Genomic DNA, 27,086 nt, shown 5'->3' with positions numbered 1-27,086 from the left:
TGGGTCCCAAATCAAGCCTTGGTAAATTTAAGAAAATTGAAATTGTATCAAGTATCTTTTCTGACCACAACACTATAAGACTGGATATCAATTACAGGAAAAAAACTGTAAAAAATACAAACACATGGAGGCTAAACAATACACTACTAAATAACCAAGAGATCACTGAAGAAATCAAAGAGGAAATCAAAAAATACCTAGGAAAAACATGACAACAAAAACACGACGATCCAAAACCTGTGGGATGCAGCAAAAGCAGTTCTAGGAAGGAAGTTTATAGCAATACAATCCTACCTCAAGAAATATCTCAAATAAACAACCTAACCTTACACCTAAAGCAATTAGAGAACGAAGAACAAAAAAAACCCCGAAGTTAGCAGGAGGAAAGAAATCATAAAGATCGAATCAGAAATAAATGAAAAAGAAATGAAGGAAATGATAGCCAAGATCAATAAACTAAAAGCTGGTTCTTTGAGAAGATAAACAAAATTGATAAACCATTAGCCAGACTCATCAAGAAAAAAAGGGAAAAGACTCAGATCAATAGAATTAGAACTGAAAAAGGAGAAGTAACTGAAACTGCAGAAATACAAAGGATCATGAGAAATTACTACAAGAAACTATATGCCAATAAAATGGACAACCTGGAAGACATGGACAAATTCTTAGAAAAGCACAACCTTCTGAGACTGAACCAGGAAGAAATAGAAAATATAAACAGACCAATCACAAGCAGTGAAATTGAAACTGTGATTAAAAATCTTCCAACAGGGCTTCCCTGGTGGCGCAGTGGTTGAGAGTCTGCCTGCCAATGCAGGGGACACGGGTTTGAGCCCTGGTCTGGGAGGATCCCACATGCCGCGGAGCGACTGGGCCCGTGAGCCACAACTACTGAGCCTGCGCGTCTGGAGCCTGTGCTCCACAACAAGAGAGGCCGCGAAGGTGGGGGGCCCATGCACCACGATGAGGAGTGGCCCCCGCTCTCCGCAAATGGAGAAAGCCCTCGCACGGAGACGAAGACCCAACACAGCCAAAAATAAATATAAATAAATAAATAAATTTATTTAAAAAAAAAAATCTTCCAACAAACCAAAGCCCAGGACCAGATGGCTTCACAGGGGAATTCTGTCAAACATTTAGAGAAGAGCTAACACCTATCCTTCTCAAACTCTTCCAAAATATGGCAGAGGGAGGAACACTCCCAAACTCATTTTACGAGGCCACCATCACCATGAGACCAAAACCAGACAAAGATGTCACAAAAAAAACTACACTGCAGTATCACTGATGAACATAGATGCAAAAATCCTCAACAAAATACTAGCAAACAGAATCCAACAGCACATTAAAAGGATCATACACCATGATCAAATGGGGTTTATCCCAGGAATGCAAGGATTCTTCAATATACGCAAATCAATCAATGTGATACACCATATTAACAAATTGAAGGATGAAAACCATATGATCATCTGAATAGATGCGGAAAAAGCGTTCGACAAAATTCAACACCCATTTATGATAAAAACCCTCCAGAAAGTAGGCCTAGAGGGAACTTACCTCAACATAATAAAGGTCATATATGACAGACCCACAGCCAACGCCGTCCTCAATGGTGAAAAACTGAAACCATTTCCACTAAGATCAGGAACAAGACAAGGTTGCCCACTCTCACCACTACTATTCATGATAGTTTTGGAAGTTTTAGCCAGAGCAATCAGAGAAGAAAAAGAAATAAAAGGAATCCAAATAGGAAAAGAAGAAGTAAAATTGTCACTGTTTGCAGATAACATGATACTATACATAGGGAATCCTAAAGATGCTACCAGAAAACTACTAGAGCTAATCAATGAATTTGGTAGAGTACCAGGATACAAAATGAATGCACAGAAATCTCTTGCATTCCTATACACTAATGATGAAAAATCTGAAAGAGATATTAAGGAAACACTCCCATTTACTATTGCAACAACAATAATAAAATACCTAGGAATAATCCTACCTAAGGAGACAAAAGACCTGTATGCAGAAAACTATAGGACACTGATGAAAGAAATTAAAGACGATACAAACAGATGGAGAGATATACCACGTTCTTGGACTGGAAGAATCAACGCTGTGAAAATGACTGTACTACCCAAAGCAATCTACAGATTCAGTACAATCCCAATCAAACTACCAATGACATTTTTCACAGAACTACAACAAAAAAATTCACAATTTGTATGGAAACACAAAAGACCCCAAATAGCCAAAGCAATCTTGAGAAAGAAAAATGGATCTGGAGGAATCAGGCTCCCTGACTTCAGACTATACTACAAAGCTACAGTCAGCAAGACAGTATGGTACTGGCACAAAAACAGAAATACAGATCAATGGAACAGGATAGAAAGCCCAGAGATAAACCCACACACATATGGTCACCTTATCTTTGATAAAGGAGGCAAGAATATACAATGGAGAAAAGACAGCCTCTTCAATAAGTGATGCTCGGAAAACTGGACAGCTCCATGTAAAAGAATGAAATTAGAACACTCCCTAACACTGTATACAACAATAAACTCAGAATGGACTAAAGACCTAAATGTAAAGTCAGACACTATCAAACTCTTAGTGGAAAACATAGGCAGAACACTCTATGACATAAATCACAGCAAGATCCTTTTTGACCCACCTGCTAGAGAAATGGAAATAAAAACAAAAATAAACAAATGGGACCTAATGAAACTTAAAAGCTTTTGCACAGCAAAGGAAACCATAAACAAAACCAAAAGACAACCCTCAGAATGGGAGAAAGTGTTTGCAAATGAAGCAGCTGACAAAGGATTAATCTCCAAAATATACAAGCAGCTCATGCAGCTCAATATCCAAAAAACAAAGAACCCAATCCAAAAATGGGCAGAAGACCTAATTAGACATCTCTCCAAAGAAGATATACAAATTGCCAACAAACACATGAAAGGTTGCTCAGTATCGCTAAACATTAGAGAAATGCAAATCAAAACTACAATGAGGTATCACCTCACAGTTGTCAGAATAGCCATCATCAAAAAATCTACAAACAATAAATGCTGGAGAGGGTGTGGAGAAAAGGAAACCCTCTTGCACTGTTGGTGGGAATGTAAATTGATAACAGCTACTATGGAGAGCAGTATGGAGCTTCCTTATAAAACTAAAAATAGAACTACCATACAACCCAGCAATCCCACTATTGGGCATATACCCTGAGAAAACCATAATTCAAAAAGAGTCATGTACCACGATGCTCATTGCAGCACTATTTACAATAGCCAGGACATGGAAGCAACCTAAGTGTCCATCGACAGATGAATGGATAAAGAAGGTGTGGCACATATATACAATGGAATATTACTCAGCCATAAAAAGAAATGAAATTGAGTTATTTGTAGTGAGGTGGAAGGACCTAGAGTCTGTCATACAGAGTGAAGTAAGTCAAAAAGAGAAAAACAAATACCATATGCTAACACATATATATGGAATCTAAAAAAAAAAAATGGTTCTGAAGAACCTAGGGGCAGGACAGGAATAAAGACGCAGACGTAGAGAATGGACTTGAAGACATGGGGAGGGGGAAGGGTAAGCTGGGACGAAGTGAGAGAGTGGCATGGACATATATACACTTCCAAATGTAAAATAGATAGCTAGTGGGAAGCAGCCGCATAGCACAGGGAGATCAGCTCGGTGCTTTGTGAACACCTAAAGGGGTGGGATAAGGAGGGTGGGAGGGAGATGCAAGAGGGAGGGGATATGGGGATATATGTATGTGTATAGCTGATTCACTTTGTTATACAGCAGAAACTAACACACCATTGTAAAGCACTTATACTCCAGTAAAGATGTTTTTAAAAATTAGTAATTAATTTTAAAAAAGAAAAAGAAGAAAAGAAACTTGTACATGAATGTTCATAGTAGCATGATTCATAATAGACAGAAAGTGGAAACAACCCAAATTTTTGTCAGCTGATACATGGGATAAACAAAATGTGATATATCAGTATAATGGAATATTGTTCAGCAATAAAAAGGATGAAGTACTGATACATGCTACAACATGGATGAACCTCAAAAACATGCTAAGTGAAAGAAGCCAGACACAAAAGGCCACATATCATATGATAATATATATGTGAACTGTCTCAAATAGGCAAATCTGTAAAGACAGAAATTCTCTTGTTGCCAGGGGCTGGGCGAAATGGGGACTAGAGAGTGACAGCTAATGGGTATGTGGTTTTTTGGGGGGCAGTGATGAAAATGTTCAGAAATTAAATAGTGATGTTTGCAACTTTCTGAATATACTAAAAATCACCAAATTGTATGCTTTAAAAGGGTGAATTTTATGGCATGTGAGTTATAGTTCAATAAAATAATGTTTAAGAAAAATAAAATAGAATCTATTTAGCTAAGACACTAGAATTAAGATTTTTAACAAGTTAAAGTCTAATTTTTCACTTAATTCTGTAATTATATATGTATTTTAAAAGAGTACGTTTTGATAAAAAGATGTGAATCAGGAAATTATAAGTAACCATGTAGGTGTATGTCCACAGCCTTTTTTTTTTTTTTTTTTTTTAGTGAAAATTTGGGACATTTTAAAACTTACATAGGAAACAATTTGCTTCTATTATTAGAGTTTGGCTTTATATTTTTAATTTTTGTGCTACTTTTGGAATAGTTACCTTTTTGAAAATGGTCAGCTATCATTCTAATGGCTTTCAGACAGTTTTAAATGAGTGTTTACATGAAGTGTGCTTGTGTGTGTTTTCTCAAGTAAGCTGTCGTCTCCAGATCCCAATTTATGATGTATAAGTGGTTTAAGTATGTTCCAGAGTAATATAAGCAGTATTAATAGATCTAATTCCCCCCTTTATGATTTCCCTTTCTCCTGTCCTTGTTCCCTTCCCACCCCTGGACTTTATTCTTCAAAATATAAAATGGGATGAGAGTGTAATACTTTGTTTTTAATTAATTCTTTCAGTAAGCATTATTTAGCATCTACTATGTGTCAAGGTACTGTGCTAAGGTTAATGATACAGAAAAAAATGAACTTCTAAAAAATAAATAATAAAATGAAAAAAAAAATGATACATCTAGAACTACTCTTGAAACAGTTAAGAAGGGAATTCCCTGGCGGTCCAGTGGTTAGGATTCCGGGCTTTCACTGCTGGGGGCCTGGGTTTGATCCCTGGTCAGGGAACTAAGATCCCACAGGCCCCACAGCGTGGCCAAAAAAAAAAAGAAAGAGTTAAGAAGGCATTTAACTCAGATAAGGGAGGTCAGGCAGGACTTGTTTTTACCATCAATGTAATTAGAAGGTTGATCATTGAAACCAGGTTATATCTGTTATACGTTTTTAGAGAGCAAGTAGAGCTCATGCTTGGTTGGCCCTTAGCACATCTCACAACTACATAAGCACAGAAAAACATCTCGAGAAAAGCAGTAGGGATTTGTCCCCAAGACATGTGTGTGTAAACCAGAAATCTTTTTTTTTTTTTTTCCAGTTGGCATGAATACAAGTTTTACAGGTGCAGAGACGTTAAATGAAAATTTGGTTTCTGCTTCCTTGACTGCTTAACATATTGAAAACCTTTTAAACCATCACAGCTTTTAGGGGTTTGCTTCCCTTAATATACTTACTAGATTTTTAAAAACTACCATTGTGAACTTAAAGGAATTACTGTTTTTATTGGTATTTTTAAAGAAACAAGTTCTCTTTACATTGCTTTCTACAGGACTGATGCTGTAAGCCATCCGGATTCTCCGCCACACCCCGACCTCTCCCCCAGAAACTCCAACCCTACATCTCCCCACAATCCAACATTTTGAAGGTTATCCCCAGGCATAGAAGGAGGCCTGAAGGACCCTGCATTTTGTTACTTTTGCATCCATCCTGATGGCTGGTGCCTGGGCCATCTCCATTGCTTAATAATTTTGAATATCACCCTGACTTTCTGCCTATAACGTAAATTATTACTATTTTAACTATGTTTGTGTTCTGCCAGCTACAGTATCAAATAGCTCTAGCTCACGTGCCATTGCTTATCTGTGTAGAACCAAAATTCAGAGTTTTATTATTTTCTGAATAACTCAGAATACCATCATACTCTAACTCCCAGTGGTCTCCTAAACCATACTGGTTTTTTTGTTTATTTCTCTCAGTGTTGATGGTTTGGCCTAAGTTCTGTGTTCTCTTATTGTTCCTTCCAGTTCGCTTTGCACCTTATAGGCCTCCAGATATCTCCCTGAAGCCGCTGCTCTTTGAAGTGCCCAGCATCACTACAGAGTCAGTGTTTGTTGGCCGGGATTGGGTTTTCCACGAAATAGATGCTCAACTTCAAAGTTCAAATGCCAGCGTGAACCAAGGAGTAGTGATCGTGGGAAACATTGGGTTCGGCAAAACCGCCATCATCTCCAGACTGGTGGCCCTCAGCTGCCATGGAACACGGATGAGACAGATCGCCTCAGACAGCCCACACGCCTCCCCCAAACGTATGTATCCCTTTTTAAAGAACTCCATGCGGTGGGATAGGGAGGGTGGGAGGGAGACCCAAGAGGGAGGAGATATGGGGATATATGTAAATGTATAGCTGATTCACTGTGTTATAAAGCAGAAACTAACACACCATTGTAAAGCAATTATACTCCAATAAAGATATTTTTTTAAAAAAACCACTAAAAAATTTTTTTTAAAAATAAAGAACTCCATGCTTCATTGCTCTGAAATTTTTTCTGGCATCTTTGTATTAAGTCTTATATCCTTTCATTTTCTGATCTGCAGAACCTGACTGGCATGTGAGGACCATTAACTCAGAGTTGAGGGAAAGAATGTAATACTCTGTTGACATTTAACCCACATATCCAACAGTCACCTGAGTGTGACCGAAAAAACCTTTCTCTCAGAATGAATGTATGCCTCTTCCCTCCGGACTGCCTGGCTGGTCTGTCCTTTGGATAATGACTACAGCAATTGCCTATAAGAGCTTGTTTGCATCCATCACTGTCAGCTTTTGCTCAGCCTGTGTGCAGGCTTCCTGTTCACGCCGGCACAGTCTGTTTGCGGCCTTCATTTCCTTGCAATCGATGTCAGTGTTGCACTGCTTGGGCTTGAACTTCTTTGTGTCCTTGAAGGGTTTCTCCTGCTTCCTTGTGAAAAGATGCTGAGATCTCATATATATTTATGCTTCTTTCATCACAGACAGGGTGCAGCTTAATGATCGACATCAGGATCCTGTTTATTTGTTTTTAAAATACTTATATGGTCCTTAGTACCAGGCACTCTCTAAGAGCTTAACAAATATTAATTCATCCAACCCTCTTATCTTATCTCTTTCAGTGAGGTAGTTCCTGTTATCTTCCTTTCACAGATAAGTGGTTTAAGGCTCAGAGAGGTTAAGTAAGCCTCCCAGGTTTCATAGCCAGTAAATAGTGAAACTAGAATTTGAGCCTAAGCAGTCTGGTTTCAGAGGCCAGTGTCATCCATTTTGCCGTGCTCCCTCTCCTTATTGATGGAACTCACTTGAGTAAAGGAGATAAAAAGAAATGTATAGGGGTTCTTCCTATACACATTATATGTATCGAACCAGTCTACCTGGCTTCTGCTAGTTATAAGAGAACAAAAAGAAACTATTGCCCTGCTAGTCCAAACCAATAATCTAGCTCACCACAGATTTCCAGACAACAACCACTAGAAATGGTTTGTTTGGGATCACAGTATTTTAGTTACAGAGTCTAGCACGGTGCTGTGGGAACTCAACAGGAACTCACTGAACACCCTCCAAACATCCTGGCTTCCTGTTGAAATTAATTCCTGTTTCATGTCATTAAGTAGGCAGATTGCCTCTGGTAAGCTTATGGATATCTGACATGTAGAAGAACTAGTGTCTAGAAGGAAAACTGGTTGGATCAAGAGTCCCGTTTGCCAGGGTATGGTAAGAATTGGTATGGAAGAATTCATGTCTTAAGAGCAGTATCATGCTTAGTTTCTGGATGAAGTTTTTCTGAGGTAGGTTGGCATAATGTCATGGGAATCAAGAGCCCACAGTTTGGCCCCAGCGCTCAAACTGACTATACTTTGTAACCTTGAGAATTTTACTTTAATTCTTTAGACCTCGGTTTTTGTCATCTGTAAAATAAGTCAGTGGGATTAGGTGATCTTTAAGATTCATTCCTATGCTAAAATTCTGTGATTCTAAGATGTCTGCATGGTTGAAAGTAAGTTTCCATACCTATTCCACTATTTTCGTTAGAGTGCTTAAGTATCACACCAGACTACTTCTTATCTGAGTAATCCAAGAGGTTAACTATTTGAGTGTGTCAGAAAGAAAACCAGCTAGGTAATAGTCTCTCTGACTCCTCTATATATCAGTCACTGTTGCAGATAACAGATGGTAGAATCATGGCTCAAGGGCAAGAAGAGCTGCTTTCTCTGAAAGCACAGGTGCCTGGAAGTGCCCCCTCTAAGCCTGGGAGAGCAGGAGTTAATAGAAAACAGCCCATGTGCTCCCCAAAGCAGAGGTCCTTTAAAGATAGTTCATTAAGTGATTCTCTAACATCCATTGCCTTTTACCTCCAGAGAAACTCTAAAAATACCCCATTCATGTGATAAATGTCCACAGGTCAAGACTATAGATTTGGCCTGATAGTTAACTTAGAAAACTTGAAAAGGTGTTAAAGGAGATCGAGTATGTGGCCAGGTATTTATCAGAATTACACAGAACCAGCATTGCCTTGTCGTAATTTGATGTAATAATTTTTGTTGTCAGCTTTGATGTCCAAACTACATTCCACCTCTGCCATCTTAACCGAACCACTTAAGAATGGTCAAGAATAAGTGGTTGATGTCATTTACTGGTATTTAAATATTAACTCTGAAAAACAAAATCAACTCTTGAAATTACCCCAATAGCTACACACATCTGTAAAATTTTCATTTTCTGTTATGCAAATGATTAATAATAAAATCTATCTTCAGTTTGTTTTAGAACTGGCTCTCATTAAATTTTCTAGTTTTGAGGACAAATGTTTTGTCTTTCTTGTATTATGCTCACGAGGTTTTGGTTAAAGCTTTTCAGGTATTAGGACTCAAAAATGTTACTTTTTAAAAAAAATCAATGATCTGTATGTTTCTATTTTATATTTCTATTATTTCTGTAAACAAATATGAACTGAATATATCTTAACCAATTTAAAGATATTTCTTTGAGAAAAAAAAAAAAAAGAATAAGTGGTTGATAAAGAACAAGCTGTTTTTCGGCATTGATCTGTTACTGTATGAGCCAGCCCTGGAAATGTTACTGGCAGTAGCAGAATTTTTTTCATTAGTGAATAAGAATGATGTCTATCGAGAGAGAGTTGGCTTAATTTTTTACAGTTTAATTTACATTCAGCTTTGATAGGTGTATTTGGGATCCCACTGGCCTTCCCAACCCTAAGTCAGTGATGCAGTTGTAGTAGTAATGAAAATAGGTGGAAGATTATTGGAGCTCCCCACTTCCGTTTCTGCATCCTGTGTCATTCTTTCTTCTGTCCCTGACTCCTCCACGCTGAGCAGCGCTGCTGTGGAAGACGTGAGCAGTCTAGCCTGCAGCACTGCATTGCCTGGCTCTGTCCTTCCCCCACAGACACCCAGCCCCCAGCCACCCCCTCCTTGTCATTTCCCTGGGAAGGCACAGAGAAGCTGTCAAGGCAGGCACTAGCCTGTCATCCTGCTGTCCACCTACACCCCTTCCCAAACCTGACTCCCCCATCAATCTCTACCACCACCGTCACCACCCACCCCCCAACACATACGTACAAAGAACAGAAACATTTTGTGAAAATGGACCTGTTGTGTAATCCAGGCATTATTACATTAACTACGAGTATACTCAGTACAGTAGTTAGGGAAGTTCGGTCTAATACAAGACTGTATTTTCCTTTCACTGAAAGTCTCAGTGTAGTTGCTGTTTGGATTTGACATTTGCCAACAGCTGCCATGCCCCCAAATAGCTGTTCAGTGAGTAACCCCTACCCTCCCCACTCTGCTCCTTCCAGAAGTCTGTGTTGCCAGTTTGCTGTGCATACTGACTGCTCCTCCCTATTAACTTTTATTTCTACTGTCCTCTGAATGCCAAGCAGAAAGTAAAGACACCCAGACAAAAAGGAGGGCCTCTCCAAAAGGGAACAGCTAGAAGACAGAAGGTACTCAGACAGTAATTCGCCACAAAACCAGATAAGGGGGAGTGGGGTGGACAGAGGGAGTGAACAACGGGCATGATACAGTGACAGTCACTGAACTTTACTGCGCACATTTCTTCAGTCTTTTTCACTGCCGTCTCCCACACCTCCCCTCCTACAGTTTATTCAGAACTCTATGCAGTGGCCAGGGCATTTACTTTGCCAGTTGGATGGAAGAAGTCTCAATTAAGTCCTACTGGTAGAGAGTTAAATGAGAACTATTTTCCCCTATTTCTTCTCCTTTTCAGTAGCTATTGACCCTCAAATAACAGTCTACTTATTTTGTACCCATTTTTAAAATATGGTCTGTATTTATAAATAGAGTCTATAATTTCTAGTAGTAGTTAAGATGTTACCTAAATAACATGAACGAATGGAATTTTTAAGAAACAGCTTTATTAAGCTACAATTCACATACTGTATAATTCACCCATTTAAATGGTTCAATTCACTGCTTTTTAGTGTATTCACTGAGTTGTGCAGCAATCACCATAATCTTAGAACTTTTTCATTCCCCTCCTAAAAGAAATCCCATGCCCATTAGCAGTCAGTCTTCATTTCCCCCCTAAGTCCTTATCTCTACCCCTAGGTAACCACTAATCTGCTTTTTGTCCCTATGGATTTCCGTCTTCTGGGCATTTCAAATAAATAGAATCATATACTATATGGTCTTTTGTAACTGGCTTCTTTGAGTGAGTGTAACATTTCAAGGGTTATCCATGTTGTAACATATATTGGTATTTCATTTCTTTTTATTGTTGAGTAATGTTCCATTGTGAGGCTGTACCACCTTTTATCCATTCATCAGTTGATGGACATTTGAGTTGTTTCCGCTTTGGGGCTATTATGAATCTTGCTTCTTTGAACATTTGTGTACAAGTTTTTACGTGGACATATGTTTTTAATTCTCTTGGGTACATACCCCTAGGAGAAGAATTGCTGGATCAAAGAACAAACGGGATTTAACCAGTCTTTCTTTAGTTCAGAGTTTTATGATTATCTGATGCAAACATCTCATCTTTTTAATACAGATGTGGATGCCAACAGAGAGCTGCCACTCACACAGCCACCTTCAGCCCACTCATCCATCGCCAGTGGAAGCTGCCCAGGAACTCCAGAAATGCGGAGGCGGCAGGAGGAGGCCATGCGGAGACTAGCCTCGCAGGTACAATAGGATTCTCAGGTTGCGGGCATGCTAGTTCCATTTTAACATCAAGGGGGCAATGGTAGGGAGACCCCTGGCGAAGTGAACAAAAGTATGTACAGGTGGACCATGAGAACATGGAGAAAAGTTTCTCTGTCTTTGCTGTTCCTAGAAAAATACTTCGTTATTATGGAATCAGAACCTTATTGTTGGAACGGCCCTTAGAAATAACCAAAGTCCCACAATGAATAGATAAGGAAATGGAGACTCAAAGAAGTTGTATGATTTACCCAAGATCACAGTAGAAGTAATCAATAGCTTTGTATTTTCATTCCTAGCTCAAAACTCTTCCTGCTCTACCACACTATCCATAACTTCTTTATATGTTTGCATTTTAATTTTCTATTTTTATCAAAGTAACATATATACACAGTTTAGGAAATCAAATAATGTTCAAAGACTTATAATAAAAACCAGAAATTCTTTTCCCCTCCTGAGCCCACCCTCTCCCCAAAGGCAGCTACTTTCAACATTTGGAGATGTTTCTCTGATCTTTACCTCCATGTTTCATATACTGCTATAACTTTTTTGATCAGTTTTGTACATTATCTATTGCTTCTTATTATGGATGATGAAAATGTTAGCTCTTTCACTTTCCTTCCTCCCTCTACCATCTCAGTACAGTTATATCATGAGTTTAGTCTGAATCCATGTTATAGTATTTTCAGTATTAATACTACACAAATATGGTTCACTGTGGAACCAAGGATAACATTTTCTTCTTGAGCAGTTTTGTTTTTCCTGGGTTGTGAAATGCCTCATTGTAAAATTTGCTTATTTTTCTTGAAAACTGTAGCTGTCATTCCATAAGCCTTAATGCTTTGTAAAATGCCTCTCAATACAGTTTTCCACATCAGTTACATTTTTCCCCTCCTGGAAATCCTAGAGCTCTCCATCGAGCTAATCTGGACCTAGGATGCTCTGAAGTCTTACCACCTACTTGTTATCCTGGAAATTCCTGTTACTTCCCTTTTGTGTTTGATCCCATGTCATGGTCTTTCTTGATTGTATGCCTTATTTTGACGGAGCACGTCCTCTGGTAGCTTCCTAAGAAAGAATGCGTAGGAGGTAAGTTTTTTGAGACTTAATGTTCCTAAAAGCATCTTTATTCCATTCTCATACATTACTCTTTGTTTGACATAATATAATTCTAGGTTAAAAATTATTTTCCCTCAGAATTTTGAAGGCATCCATCTTGAACTTCCAGTATTACTATTAAATAATATGGTACTATTCTTTTTCCTAATTCTTTATATATACCTTTTTTCTCTCCAGAAGCTTTTAGAATCTTCTTTTTATCACCACTGTTCTTGGGTCTTTTTTTCATATTCTGTCAGTACCTAGTGAGCCCTGGAGATATTTTTTGATTCAGGGAAATGCTTTTGTAGTATTTATTGAAAATTTTCTCACCACCACTTCCTCTGTTCTCTCCTTCTACAACTCCTTTTAGTCAAAAATTAGATTTCCTATATTGTTACTCTTCTTAACTTTTCTGTTTCCTATATTTCTGTTTTCCTATTTGTTTTATCCACTTTTAAGAGATTTCCTCAACATTACCTTTCAATCCTTTCACAAAAAAATTTTTTGGCTATCATAGTTTTAATTTCCAATAGGTCTTTTTTTCCCCCAGTTGTTACCTTCTTTTTTTTTTAATTGAGACTTTTTTTTTTCTTGGCTGCGTTGGGTCTTCATTGCTGTGCACGGGCTTTCTCTAGTTGCAGCGAACGGGAGCTACTCTTCGTTGTGGTTCATGGGCTCCTCATTGCGGTGGCTTCTCGTTGCGGAGCATGGGCTCTAGGTGCGCGGGTTTCAGTAGTTGTGGCGTGCAGACTCAGTAGTTGTGGCTCACGGGCTCTGGAGCACAGGCTCAGTAGTTGTGGTGCACGGGCTTAGTTGCTCCATGGCATGTGGGATCTTCCCAGACCAGGGATCGAACCCGTGTCCCCTGCATTGGCAGGTGGATTCTTAACCACTGTGCCACCAGGGAAGCTGAGATTTTTTTTTTTTTAATTTTAGTTTTTGGCAACACTGCATGGCATGTGGGATCTTAGTTCCCTGACCAGGGATTGAACCCAAGCCCCCTGCATTGGAAGCACAGAGTCTTAACCACTGGACCACCAGGGAAGTCCCTGTTCCCCTCTTTTTTATAGCATAGTGTTTTTTATAGATGCAGTATGTTCTCTTATCTCTTCCTTAATAGTTAGGCACCGAAAAACTGATGGAAGCTTGTATGTATGGAGAGCTTAACTATAGAGCATTAAGATGACCCACCAGCCTTTATGGGAAAACCCAAAAGTCAGTGTCCATAAGTTTTTTCCTTGCACTGTTCATCTTTTCTAGCAAAGAATCCACCAATTTCCTGGAGGGTGTATAACCTGGTCGCCAGCATTCTGGAGCTGATAGGAGAAGGTGGCGGAGCTTCATTGTTTAGGTTGCAGCCTTTTACCTAAGCCCCTTGTTTTCAGTCCTGCACCTGATCCTCACCTACTCTGTGTCTGGTGTTCCTAAGCCTAGATTCTCTGGTTTAGTTTCTCTAGTGATTTTAATTTCTCTTTCCTGTGGGTTTTGGGGAAGGTAGTCACCTGGCTGGGCAGGATAGGGATGGATATCTGGGAATCTAACTGCTCTTTATATAAACTTCAAATAGTTTCTGTGTTTGCAACTTCCTTCCTCACCCCCATCTTCCATAGTACCTGGTGCTTCTAACACCTATGCTTTTCTGAGGTTTGACAGATGATTTGGCTCATTCCTGTTGTTAACCCCAGCAGGCATTTGTTTCACCTTCTTCTGTCTGTTAGGTTATTTAATCCTACATCCACTTTCCATCTTTATATATTATAATCTAAGATTAGAGATAGATATTCCTAATCAATGGAGTTTGCATTTCTCTTTCTTATTCTCCTTATTTTTGAGGATTTTAAGGAGAAGTATAGAGTGCAGAATGCCTGTCTCCAGTATCTAAAGAAATCTCTTGTCATGGTTAATTAGTAATGAGGAACAGGGAGCCACCTTCAGTGTCATAAGGTTCTAATTTCCTTATAGAAATCCTGTCCAGCTTACAGCCAGAAACAGCATGTTTCCCCCAAATACGTTTTCAATTGTCCCCACTTATTGGTACACATCCATTTATAAATGGGCTTCTGAAAACAGTCTGAGATTTCCCTTATACTCATTGCTAACTCAGTGCAACTTTAAAAGACATCTTTGGGGGACTTCCCTGGTGGCGCAGTGGTTAAGAATCCACCTGCCAATGCAGGGGACACGGGTTCGATCCCTGGTCCAGGAAGATCCCACATGCCGCAGAGCAACTAAGCCCGTGCGCCACAACTACTGAGCCTCTGCTCTAGAGCCTGCGAGCCACAACTACTGAGCCTGCGCACCACAACTACTGAGCCCACACACCGCAACTACTGAAACCTGCACGCTCTAGGGCCCGCGTGCCACAACTACTGAAGCCCACACACCTAGAGCCCATGCTCTGCAACAGGAGAAGCCCGCACACCGCAACGAAGAGTAGCCCCCACTCGCTGCAACTAAAGAAAGCCCGTGCACAGCAATGAAGACCCAGTGGAGCCAAAAAAAAAGAAAAAAGACATCTTTGTTTTACTTTTCCAAATATTCCATGTAAGCTGACTCCTGCCTCTTCTTTAGAACAATCAGAATAACTGTCATCTTAGAGATACACAAATGCTGAAGAGCTTTCATCATCACAGTCATTTATTTATTCATTTAGAATATATGCTTGGAATGCCTATAACACAAGATTGAAGTTAAAGCAGTGAACAAGACAGGCACAATCCCTGCTGTTATGTAGCCCACATTTTTGTGGTGGGAAAAGGCCAATTAACAAACAAATATGTAATATGTCAGATGGTGATGAGTGCTAAAAAGAAAGTCTCCCCATGTTGTCACTTCTTAGCCTCTCTCTCATCAAGAGAAAAAGTCCCAAGATGTTTATGTTCAATATTTGGAAAATGTTATTTATTTTTAGTAGGTAATTAGTGACTATACTTACTTGAAAAGTGATCACATTTTCAATTCCATGGTTATACCTTCCTTAAGCAAAATATAAATAAATGTCTTTTGTACCTAGAAATGGGATATTTTTAAATTTATATTAAATATTATATAAGAAATGGCCCTTTAGATTAAAATTGATGTTTAGTTCAATATTTGGAAAATGTTAAATATTATAAGTGAGAATTAGTGATTATTTACACTTAAGGAACATATTTAAAATTTCACACTTATTTCTAACTTAAGCAAAATATAAATACATCTGTTCACACCTAGAGATGGGATATTGTGAAGTTTACACTGAACAAAAAAAATCTAAAACAAATGGCCCCTTAGATTAAAATTGAATATTATCCCAGTAATTGTGCCACAGGTCGCAGTTCAAGTGCAAGTGTGTGCTGTAGAAGCGTAGAGCAGAAGCCAACAATCTTGCTTCTCATCTGTAACAAACTGGTAAGCAGAAATTATCTTTTCAAACCAGTTAGTATTTTGATAAAGTAAGCTAATGTATGAGAATTAAAAGTATCCTTGAAAAACTTCTTGATTTGCTAGCCAGAGTTCTTAGTGTTGGTTCTTGTATATCATTAATTATCATTGGTATTTCGTAGTATGCTTGCTGCTTCTTATGCTTCTTCATAATTGAGAACATTGAAGAGTTCTTGTCACAACTTTAGAGCAATTTTATTTATTGAAGAAACACTTCCCACTTGAAGTAACAGGTTTTGCTAGATGTACATCTCTTAAATGTATTTCCAGTTAATCTTACATGTTCTGAAGTATAATCACAGTAAAGCGGTGCAAAGATCTCATTCGGGGCCTTTCCTGGGTGTGTGACTTTATAACAACCATAGATTTTCCAGGCCTTCGGTCCGTTGCCACCAAGTGATCATACATGCAGAATTCTCCAGACAAGGAGAGGCTGACTTCCATTTACTGAGGGCTTAATGTGTGTTGAGCTTAGTACTTTTTACATTATATTTGTTATTTCACTTCTTCATTCTTAAGCCTGTGAGGTGGTCATTATCATCCCCATTTTACAGATGAGGAAACTGTGCTTCAGTGATAGTTAATTTTCCCAAGGTCTTACTATTAGTAAATGGCAGAGCTAGGATACAGAGCCAGTATTCACCCCAATGAAGTGAGTCTTCTTCTTCTCCCCATTTTACAGATAAACAGAGGCTCTGAGGTTACACAACTTGCTGAGATAACTAGTACGTGACTTGAAACCAGATTTAAACTGAGGCAGGCAGGCTCCAGAGTCCATGCTTTTAACCACTGTGCTGCCTCTGTAGTGTGACAGGAAGGATTTTTGTTTAATGTTCTTTTGGAAAATCTATCTATAATTGAATGCGGCTTTAAAGTAAGGAAGTCATAATGAAGGGGCACCTTTCAGAAATTTTGCTGACCTAAAATTCTTCTTCAGAAAGTTTTTATGCAGGACTTCCCTGGTGGTCCAGTGGTCAAGACTTCACCTTCCAATGCAGGGGGTACGGGTTTGCTTAGCTTAGCTTCCCTGGTTGAGGAGCTAAGATCCCACACACCTTGCGGCCAAAAAACCAAAATATGAAACAGAAGCAATATTGTAACAGATTCAATAAAGACTTTAAAAACAGTCCACATCCAAAAAAAAGTCTTTAAAAAAAGTTTTTATGCAACTAGAAGCTCTTGTCACATTAGGTAAATTGTCCCTAGCTTAGTCCTTAGATTAAGAAGCTAATACATCTGAAATAAGCTAATTAGAGAAACCAGCTAATTTTAAGAAGTGTCACAGAGACACAAAAAGTAAAGGTTTTTTTCCCCCGAAGGAAATCTATGAAAGAAAAAAAACTGAAATGTCATCCTTGCCAAGAGACTAGTTCTGTACTAAATCAGGAGGATGTCAAGTGATATGGTTCCTGAGATTGTTGCTGCTACTGTTAAAGCTATCAGCCAAAGAAGTGATCGTTTCAGCAGTTCACACATGTGTGTTGAGCATAATACAGAGACTTAAGCCACACATATACACATGGAGAGAGAAAAACAAAAAATGACAACAGTGAAGTATAAGATTTGGTTTGTGTTCCAGTTGGGTATTTTTTAAAAGATTTACATTTTAGGAGAAATGTGATCAGAACTAAACAAGTAACCTATAAATGATGTTTTATAAAATGTGTCTAGGGCTTTTTTCCTCTAAAAATTAACACTGAAATTTTATAGTGAGACCCAGATTGCATCTACATTCAGGATACTGAATATGGGAAACAACCTTATTTATTCCTTTGTCAATCTTGTGTTTTTTATCTGTCTCCTCCACCAGAATGGGTCAGTATTTAAATTATTGTTCACCACTCTATCCCCAGCTCCTAGCACAATGCCTTGCACAGAAATATGTGTTAAATGAGTGACTAAATTGTAGTCTGTTCTCTATACTGAAGCCTGAGTAATGTTTCTAAAACGTATTTTTGTTCTTGGTACATAAAACCTGTCAATGGCTCCTCCTTGCCCTTAAATGGAATCCACACTCCTTTCTTGAAACATCACATGTATTAGCATAAAGGGCTTTTACCTTTTATATCTAGCTCAGGTTTTCTCAGCCTCAGCACCATTGACATTTTGGGCCAGAGGATTCTTTGTTTGGGGCCGTCCTGTTTATTGTAGTATGTGTAGGAGTGTCCTTGGCCTTTACCCACTATCCAGTAGCATCTTCCCACCCCCGGTTGTGATGACCAAAGCTGTCTCCAGACGTTGCCAAGTGTCCCGTGGGGAGCAGAGCCACCCCAGATGAAAACCTCTGCTCTGTCTTATCTCCTACTACTCCCAGCTCACTTCCGCTGTAGCCACACTAAAACTGATTTCCTGAAAGTGTCAAGCTGTGTCTTGCCTGAGGGCCTTTGCACGTATTGCTTTCCTCTGCCTGGGACACTCCTGCGCCCGTTCACTCCACCTCATCCTTTAGATCTCAGCTTAAGTTTTACTTTCAAGAAGCCTTCTCTGGCTCTTCTAAGTTACTTAGATATGTTGTACCAATATCTTATATTTCCTCTCTCATAGTGCTTTTCCCCCAGTTTTATTGAGATAGAATTGACATATAGCATTGTATTAGTTAAAGATGTACAGCATAATGATTTGATATGTGTCTATATTGTGAAACGATTACCACACTAAGTTTAGTTAATACCCATCAGCTCCCGTAGTTACAGAATTTTTTCTTGTGATGAGAACTTTTAAGATCTACTCTCTTAGCCACTTTCAACTATACAGCATAGTATTGTTAACTATAGTCACCGTGTTGTACAACATCACAATAATAATAATGTTGCAGACAACATCCACTGATGGATACTAAAAGTAGTGGGCAAAAATTTGTGGAGAAATAGGATTTGCATTCTCTCAAAGTATCTCCCCCAAGATATTTATTAGCTACAAAGGGTAAGATAGTAACTTTACAGTAGAGAAACGTAGAAGAAACCTTTATCTTAGCCAAGCGATCAAGGTCAGCATCACCAGTAACAGGACATGTCAACATCATGAACCCCATGACATGATGCACTGAGAATGACACAACATTGTTTTTGCGGTATTCTTGCCAAAAAGTCTCAGTTGGAATATGAGGAAAACATTAGACAAACCCACGTTGACTGATGTTCAACAAAATAACAGATCAGGACTCTTCAAAAGTGTCAAGGTCATGAAAGACAAAGACTGAGGAGCTCTTACAGACTACAGGAGTCTAAGGAGAAATGACAACTAAATGCAACATGGGGTCCTGGATAGAATGCTGGAACAGAAAAAGGTCATTAGTGGAAAACTGACAAAATTCAAATACTGCCTTTAGTTAATAGTGTTGTGCCAGTGTTATTTCCTGGTTTTGATAATTATGCTACGGTTATATAAAATGTTAAGGGAAGCTGGGTAAGGGATATACAGAAACTCACATCTTTTTGCAACATTTAAGTCTAAAATTAGCTCAAAATGAAAAGTTTTTAAAGATAAATAACAGTCCTACTGACAAAAAAAAAGTTAGAGCTCCAAGCTGGAAAATTACTGAGGCCGAACCCAAGTCTGGAGCTATTCTTAGCTTCCAGCCCCAGGATGGGGATTAGAGTCAGAGTTGAGGGACAGGAGAAAAAGCAGAGAAAGTAGTTTTTGACACTGAGCCTCCAGGTCCCTAGAAACACAAAAAGCCAAAGTAACCGAAGTGTTGGAAGGGATGCGCTGAGTCAGAAATCAGTCAGGTGGTGGTGAGGGCGTTCAAGAGGTGATGAGAAGGAGACAGGGAATAAGAATATGAGAGCAGACCTGAAGGAAGGTCAGTGGTAACATTAGAATTTAAGTAATGCAAATGCCAGTCATGATGTAAATTAAATTTTTATGTCCAAATGAGTTCCAGATATTCAAAGCTGCCTTTTCTTTATGTGAGATTAGCTTAATCCTGTCACAGATTATTCATTTGAAGTAGAAAAGAATCTTTAAAGAGTGAAGGCCTGGGACTTTTAACACAAGCCTGACAGGTTTGCTGCCATTCAATCATTTGATTAAGGCCTTTGATGAGGATTTTGCTTAGTTGTATCATTTCTTGTGTATAGCTTTAAATCAAAACCTCTTTATACCCAAGGCGATACTGACCTCCAGTCTTCTTTTGTTTTTTTTGTTTTTTTTTTTTTTTGGTCTGTATAGTCTACAAACCTGGCCTTTTTTTTCTTCCCTCACAGCAGTAATCTAAAAGTTACTCGCCGTCGTCTTCAAAGAATTACTACAGTTTTGGTCATATAAGATATATTTTGGATAGAATTGTTTTAATCAAAAGTATAAAGATTTAACATAAGGAAAATGTGAGATGGAAAAAAATAACACGAGAAAAACATAACTGAAAATGAAATTTCAACAAGTCATTGTTAGAGACAAGAGTTCACCAAGGAGAAAGGTTTTACCTACTGATTTATTGAGGGTGGACTAATTCTGAACCATTTCCAAGAAGTTGGAATAGTAGTGACTGAGTATGGGTGGCTGTGATGACTTCCTCAGAGCTGTAGGGAGTGATCTATTATCCATCACTGAACACTAGTACAATGAGAGAATGCAGGAAAAAACTGCATTCCCAGACTTGTTTCCTATTTGTATATGTAGGAAAAGTTGTAGATAGCGTCAGTAGACAATTTAGGGAAGTACAAAGTGTTTTTGACAGATTGTGTGTACATTTACATACTATGTAGCTGCTTTGAAATGTCTAATAGATGGTCAGTTCTGAGTCAAACTACAGATTTCATGAAGATGTTGAAAGGTCTTTCTGCCTGAATTCTTCAGAGGACTCGAGATTTTATATTTCGAATGCCTAAAATTTTTTTAAATTAAAGAAAGGCAGCCACAGAAGGGGCAACTTTAGCAATGATCTTTGTTAGATAAAACCTCATACAGCCAAGAGCACAGATGATTTTTAATGAAATCAGTAAAAGAACCCTCTTCCTAAATTTCAGAATTTTTATCTTCAAACTCCTATCCCGTTACTTTAGGTAAAGGGTAAGTTACAGCTGATTTGCTCAGCTGTGCTTTGCCTCGAAATGTGAAATCAATTGAGGTAAAATATGATGAAAGTTCATATTGATTCAGAGGTTTGCTGTTTGCTTTTTATAAAGTGGAGATTTGTGTCCTTGTGGGCATAACCATTGACATTCACTGTTCATGGAGAGCACAGATGGATTGCTGCCAGGTTTTCTCTTTGGGTTCCTTACGTTGTGCTTAAGGTCGGTAATAAAGCTGTAATCAATCTGTCTACAGAAAGGAGTGGAGATTTCTAAGTACACCTCCTCATTGCCAGTTCCACACTGTGCTCAGACATCATTGCTTCACTCACAAGCAATTCCTATCCTCAGCTTTACATGTGTAGTAACATTTCTTGTATTGCTCAGTTTTCTTAATGCTTAATGAGAACAATTTCAGGCGTTTTTTAAAAAGTGACATTTCCAGCATTTGGGATTTTGTTTTGTTTTAATTTATTTATTTACTTATTTATTTATTTTTGGCTGCGTTGGGTCTTTGTTGCTGCGCGTAGGCTTTCTCTAGTTGCGGCGAGCTGGGGCTATTCTTCGTTGCGGTGTGCGGGCTTCTCCCTGTGGTGGCTTCTCTTGTTGCGGAGAACGGGCTCTAGGCGCATGGGCTTCAGTAGTTGTGGCACACGGGCTCAGTAGTTGCAGCTCGTGGGCTCTAGAGCACAGGTTCAGTAGTTGTGGTGCGCGAGCTTAGTTGCTCCGCAGCATGTGGGATCTTCGCAGACCAGGGCTGGAACCAGTGTCCCCTGCATTGGCAGGCGGACTCCTAACCACTGCGCCACCAGAGAAACCCCAGCATTTGTTAAAGAGCTAGATTAAGAGTCATTTCAAAGCAGAATACTTTTGTGGATGACTGTTCTCTGAGAGATGATTGAGGAGCTGGGGTCCCAGTGGTATATCTATGCATGCTCCTAGGGAAAATTTCAAATGCCTGTAGGCACAAAGCCAGTAGCTGAGAAGGAGAGGGTATACAGAACCTTGATGATGACCGTGATGTTTCTTTTTTTTTCACACACACACACTGTATTTCATTTTTACAAGAGATAAATAGACTGACACCAAGCATTGTACATGGATGACCACAACAAAAGCAACAATGATTGCAATTACCAAACATGAAACACACTCATACTATGTCATAATATTGACATTCAGATGACCGTGATGTTGATGGAGATGATGTGATGGAAGAGGAAAAGAAGGAAGGCAATGATGATGGTGGTGGCGGCATCGGCTAACATTACTGTGCGCTTATATGTTCTGAGCACCATGTCAATGCTTTCCATACATTCAGGCTGAATCTCCCCTGCAGTTTCTGTTATCTACACAATTCCATCACTTTTGTAGGTAGTACTGAGCCAACATAGTGGTCTAGATTAAAATCACCCTCTGCACTTGCCCTTGAGGCAAAGGGAACAACCAGAAGGTATAGAGCGAACCCTGTGCAAATTCAAACAAACAAACAAAAAAAAACAGAGCTTAAAATTGCAGGTTCCAGCCTGACAGACCAGACTGTAGGAATGGTATTAAGATGCATACATTTTCTAAGGTCTTTGAATTTAACACCTGCATCTGACAAAAATCTCACTCCTTTTCTGCTTCCTGTTATCTAATTCTCATTCTATCTCTGGGTGCTCAGGAAATACTTAGTGATAATTCTTAAGTCTGAGTCATTTTATTTTTTATAAGACTGTTTATAATGAAATTATAATTTTTTAATAATTTTAAAAATATGCCTTAGGAACATATGTTTGTTGAGTCTAACATATGGTATTTCTCTGGTTATTTTATCCCTAAATGCTTTGTTACAATATCAGACTCTTTCCTCTACTACTCTATGCTGAATAAATATTAGAGAGATTAATATAAATCTTTATTCTCAGGCCTGCTTCCTATTTCTTATAATCCAGAGGGAAAACTCAATTTGTAGTTATAAATTTTAATTACGAATTATGATACCATACATGTACAAGAGAAATATTGGGTCAAATTTCTGATCTTAGATAAATCAGGCAGTTTCGAAGTTAGCAGCTTTTATTCTTACTTGAAGAAGTTGAGGAGTGGGAAGACAGAAGACAGTGTTAGAGAATGACTGTACAATAACCATGACCATTGCTCTTGCTACTGATAAACCTGTGTTCTCATCTTCCTTTTTTAGGTGGTTGCCTATCACTATTGCCAAGCAGATAACGCCTACACCTGCCTGGTGCCGGAATTCGTCCACAATGTTGCTGCCCTGCTCTGCCGCTCACCGCAGCTGGCGGCCTATCGGGAGCAGCTTCTCCGGGAGCCTCACCTACAGAGCATGCTGAGCCTTCGGTCCTGTGTTCAAGATCCCATGGCCTCCTTCCGGAGGGGAGTGCTGGAGCCCCTGGAGAATCTCCACAAAGGTACAGATGAGATGCAAAGCAGGTGGAAGGTGGAGGCTCTGGAGCCCAAGTTCACCTGGGGTCATGCTATAGAAATGATTATTTTTATCACACTGCGAGAACTAAATGTTCCTACAGGATGCAGTTAACAACTAAAAGGTTTTACCTGAAAAAATAAAAATTCCTCCAGGAATTGCTACTTCCTCCTTTCTTTGTAAAAATTCTCATTCTTATTTCCAAATATAATGCATTTCTCTTAAACTAAAGGTAGTAGAGCTACCAGTCCTCCGTGGAGTTCAAATAAATCAGTAAAGCCATGACTCCAACCCAGTGCCGTGGAGTTTCTATGGTTAGGAACATCCTCAGTTTTTATATTTGCTATTTTTTTTTATTACTCCACAGTCAGGTAAAATGAAATGGCATGTAGAGTTGCATAACTGTGTGTATGCTAAAAATTACTTAATTGTCCACTAAAAGGTATTAAGATATTTTTAAGAAGTGGGGGGAAATGAAATGGGATCCATCTCCCTCTCATGCCTCATGCCTTTCCTCCGTTTTAACTCTGCAACTCAAGTGTTGGCTGTGACCTAAATGTAACCATCTCCTCCTTCACCGGTCTCTCTGCCTCATCCCCTTCCTGATGGTCTGTCAGTGCTGGAAGCCGAAGAAAAGGACCTGAGTAAGCATGAGATTGCTGAGCAATCCTGTTTATTCCTGAGAGACTTATATACTTTTCTCAAGCATTTCGGAGATACTTATAAGAATTTACATTCTTCCGGCCTCTACCTTCAGTTATGTGAACTTCCATGCCAGTTACTTGGATATCAGAGTTTCTCTTCTCAATGCTGATGACCTCTGTCTGTACTTCTACTACCTACCTATTAGCTTTACCATACCCTAGACTTTTTTAAACATTGGAATTTCTCTGCAAGTATTTTGAGCAAAATTAAAGAGAAATCTCTGTACATTCAGTCGATCTTTAAATCCTGTTAATTCTGCCCTCCTGATGTTTCTCACATCCATTAATCTCAAAGTCATTCCTACCACTGTTACCCTGAAGGCTGTTCAGCTGCCCATGATATCACATCTGTGTTGCTACCCTTCCTGGTCTTCTCTGGTTTTCTGGTCTAGTGCTTCTTTCACATCATAACATACTTGGAAAATTATTAAAATTTGTATAGCACATTGGGATAAAAAATCATGCCTCTTCATGGCTAGACATGGCCGGCCCTGAGGCTACAGCTGCACAAATCCCCCGAAGCCCTGAGGGCTGAAGGAATTCATTTTTAGGCTCACCTCTAACCCATTAATGGCATACCTGGTGGGTAGTCTCTGCCCAGTCTCTCCAGTCTTCTAGACTTATGTACTGCTCCCAGATAAAGCTTCGTAAAGCATTGCTCTGATCACTGAATTTCCCTGTTCAGAAACCTCCAGTGCTTCCCTATTACCTCACTGAATTAACTTCCAGCTCCTTAACCTATCATTTAAGGTCCTTAATGGCCTGGATCCAACCTACTTTCCAGCCTTATTATCTACTTTTACCCTTATGAACCCTGTGTTTACATGTAAACCAAAGTATCCACTAATCCTTAAATACTCCCCTCCATTTCCCTGTCTCCATACATTTGTTCATTGTTTCCTTTTCTTGATATACCTTCTCCTCACATCTCTGCCTGTCAGAATCTTACCCATCTTTCAAGGACCACCTTAAATCCCACCTCATTCATGAAATACCTGCTGATCCACCTGCCCTCTCCAGTAAGTTACAGTATCCTTCCAAATTGACAATAGGTTTTTCTTTTTTATATCTCACTTATGGTACTTCATACATTACTGTATGTATAATAAGAACTTAAATTTTTATTACTAACATTTATTGAACATCTATTATATGTCAGATATTATACTTTGTGCTTTATAAGGATTAGTTATTTCTGTACTTATTCCTTTGACTAAATTGTACGCTTTTGAAGTTAGGAACCTTTTCTTATTCAACTTTTATCCTTCATATTGATTACCTCACCTTGGACATAGTAGGCATTTCAGGAAATAAATTTTGAACAAATAAGTGAACATAGAAATTGCTCACATGTAGGGGTACCTTGAAGGAAAGTCAGTGATACAAGGATCTACATCTTAAGGCTAATTCAAGGAGAATATCCAAATGCATGTAGACTCAGCTCTGGATTTGCAACCATAATTCATGTGTTTTTTAATTTTGCTACTAGATATATTTGCTTCTCATTTAGGTCTCCATAACCAGCTTTAGATATCCCCATGGGTAAATGTTGTTCTGAGTGAATTTAATTATTCTATAAAATTCCCATGTTCTTACCCTTAAAACAAAATCACCATCATGAGCAATAACTGGAAACACAATTTATAAAATTAATGAAATACTAAAAATTATTTGATTAATCCAAAAGAAGCCTGGAAAGAAAGAACAGAATAATTTTTTTAGTATGTAACAACAAGATGAGAGATTAAAATCAACCATATCAATAATTATATTAAATTTAAATTGACCAAATACTTCTATCAAAAGGCAGAAACTGTCAGACTGGATAAAAAACAAGACCCAACCATATGCTGTCTGTAGGAGAGGTTATTTAAAGACACAGATTGAAAATGAAAGGATAGAAAAATAATATACTCTATAAACATGGAGCATAAGAAGGCTGGAGTGGGTCTATTAATGTGAGGCAGAGTAGACTTCAAGACTAGGAGTATTATCAGAGGGGCATTTGATAAACATAAGAAGACTAATTTATCAGAAGATAAAGTAATCCTAAATGTGTATGAACCTAATAATGGAGGTTCAAAATACATGAATCAAAAACTAATAGAACCTAAGAGCTAAATAGACAAATACTCAATCATAGTTGGAAATTTTAACACGTCTCTCTCAGTAACTGTTAGAACAAGTAGACAAAAATTAGTAAATATATAGAAGATTTTAACAACACTGTCAACCAATTTGATCCAACTGACATTTATAGAACACTACCCAATAACTGCACAATATACATTCTTTTCAAGTGCATATGGACCTTATTCTGGGCCATAAAATAAGTCTGAAATTTTCAAAAAATTAAAATCTTACAGAAAATGTTCTCTGAGATAATGGAATTAAATTAGAAATCAATACACATAAAATCCCTAAATATGTAGGAATTTAGCAGTGCACTTCTAAACAACCCATAAGAGAAAGAAGAAATCACAAAGGGAATTATAGAATATTTCAAACTGAGTAATATGTTAAATCAGTGGTTAAGTTTATGACTTAATAAACTAGAAAAAAATGAGGAAAATAAACCCAGAGTAAGCAGAAAGAAGGAAATAATGAAAAGCAAGAGCAGCCGTCAGTGAAATAGAAAAAGATTAATAGTTAAAATGAATAAACCCCTAGGAAGATTGATCAAGAAAATGAGAGGAAAACACATCAGGCATGAAAGAGGAGCTAGCACTACAGTTCCTACAGACATTAAAAGAAAAATAAGGGATTATTATGAACAACTATATAACAATAAATTCAACAACTTAAATTGGGCAAATTCTATAAAAAACACAACTTACCAAAAGTGACTCAAGAGGAAAGAGAAAATCTGACTAGCTCTTATCTATTTAATTTGTAAGTTAAAAGGAAAAAAAAAAAACCTCCAAAAAAAACCTCCAGGCTCAGATGGTTTTACTAATGAATTGTATCCAACATTTAAAGAAGAAATAATATGAATCTTA

The 27,086-nt window shown here is 38.4% G+C and overlaps 1 protein-coding gene across 8 annotated transcripts in view; it reads left to right on the top strand.

Annotated features, from left to right (window-relative positions):
* The window catches only part of TANC2 (tetratricopeptide repeat, ankyrin repeat and coiled-coil containing 2), a 361,655-nt gene that overhangs the window by 256,010 nt on the left and 78,559 nt on the right, over positions 1-27,086 (top strand). For all 8 annotated transcript variants that reach the window (XM_036836548.1, XM_036836547.1, XM_036836546.1 and 5 more), the window contains 3 exons: positions 6,226-6,507; positions 11,265-11,398; positions 23,138-23,369. In XM_036836548.1, coding sequence (XP_036692443.1) covers positions 6,226-6,507; positions 11,265-11,398; positions 23,138-23,369 — 648 coding nt within the window. The remainder of the gene's footprint in view (positions 1-6,225; positions 6,508-11,264; positions 11,399-23,137; positions 23,370-27,086) is intronic.

This window comes from Balaenoptera musculus, chromosome 20 (genome assembly GCF_009873245.2).
Source record: "Balaenoptera musculus isolate JJ_BM4_2016_0621 chromosome 20, mBalMus1.pri.v3, whole genome shotgun sequence".
Classification (NCBI taxonomy): domain Eukaryota; kingdom Metazoa; phylum Chordata; class Mammalia; order Artiodactyla; family Balaenopteridae; genus Balaenoptera; species Balaenoptera musculus.
Note: the sequence above shows the minus strand (reverse complement) of the source record. Positions and strands in the feature narration are given on the sequence as shown.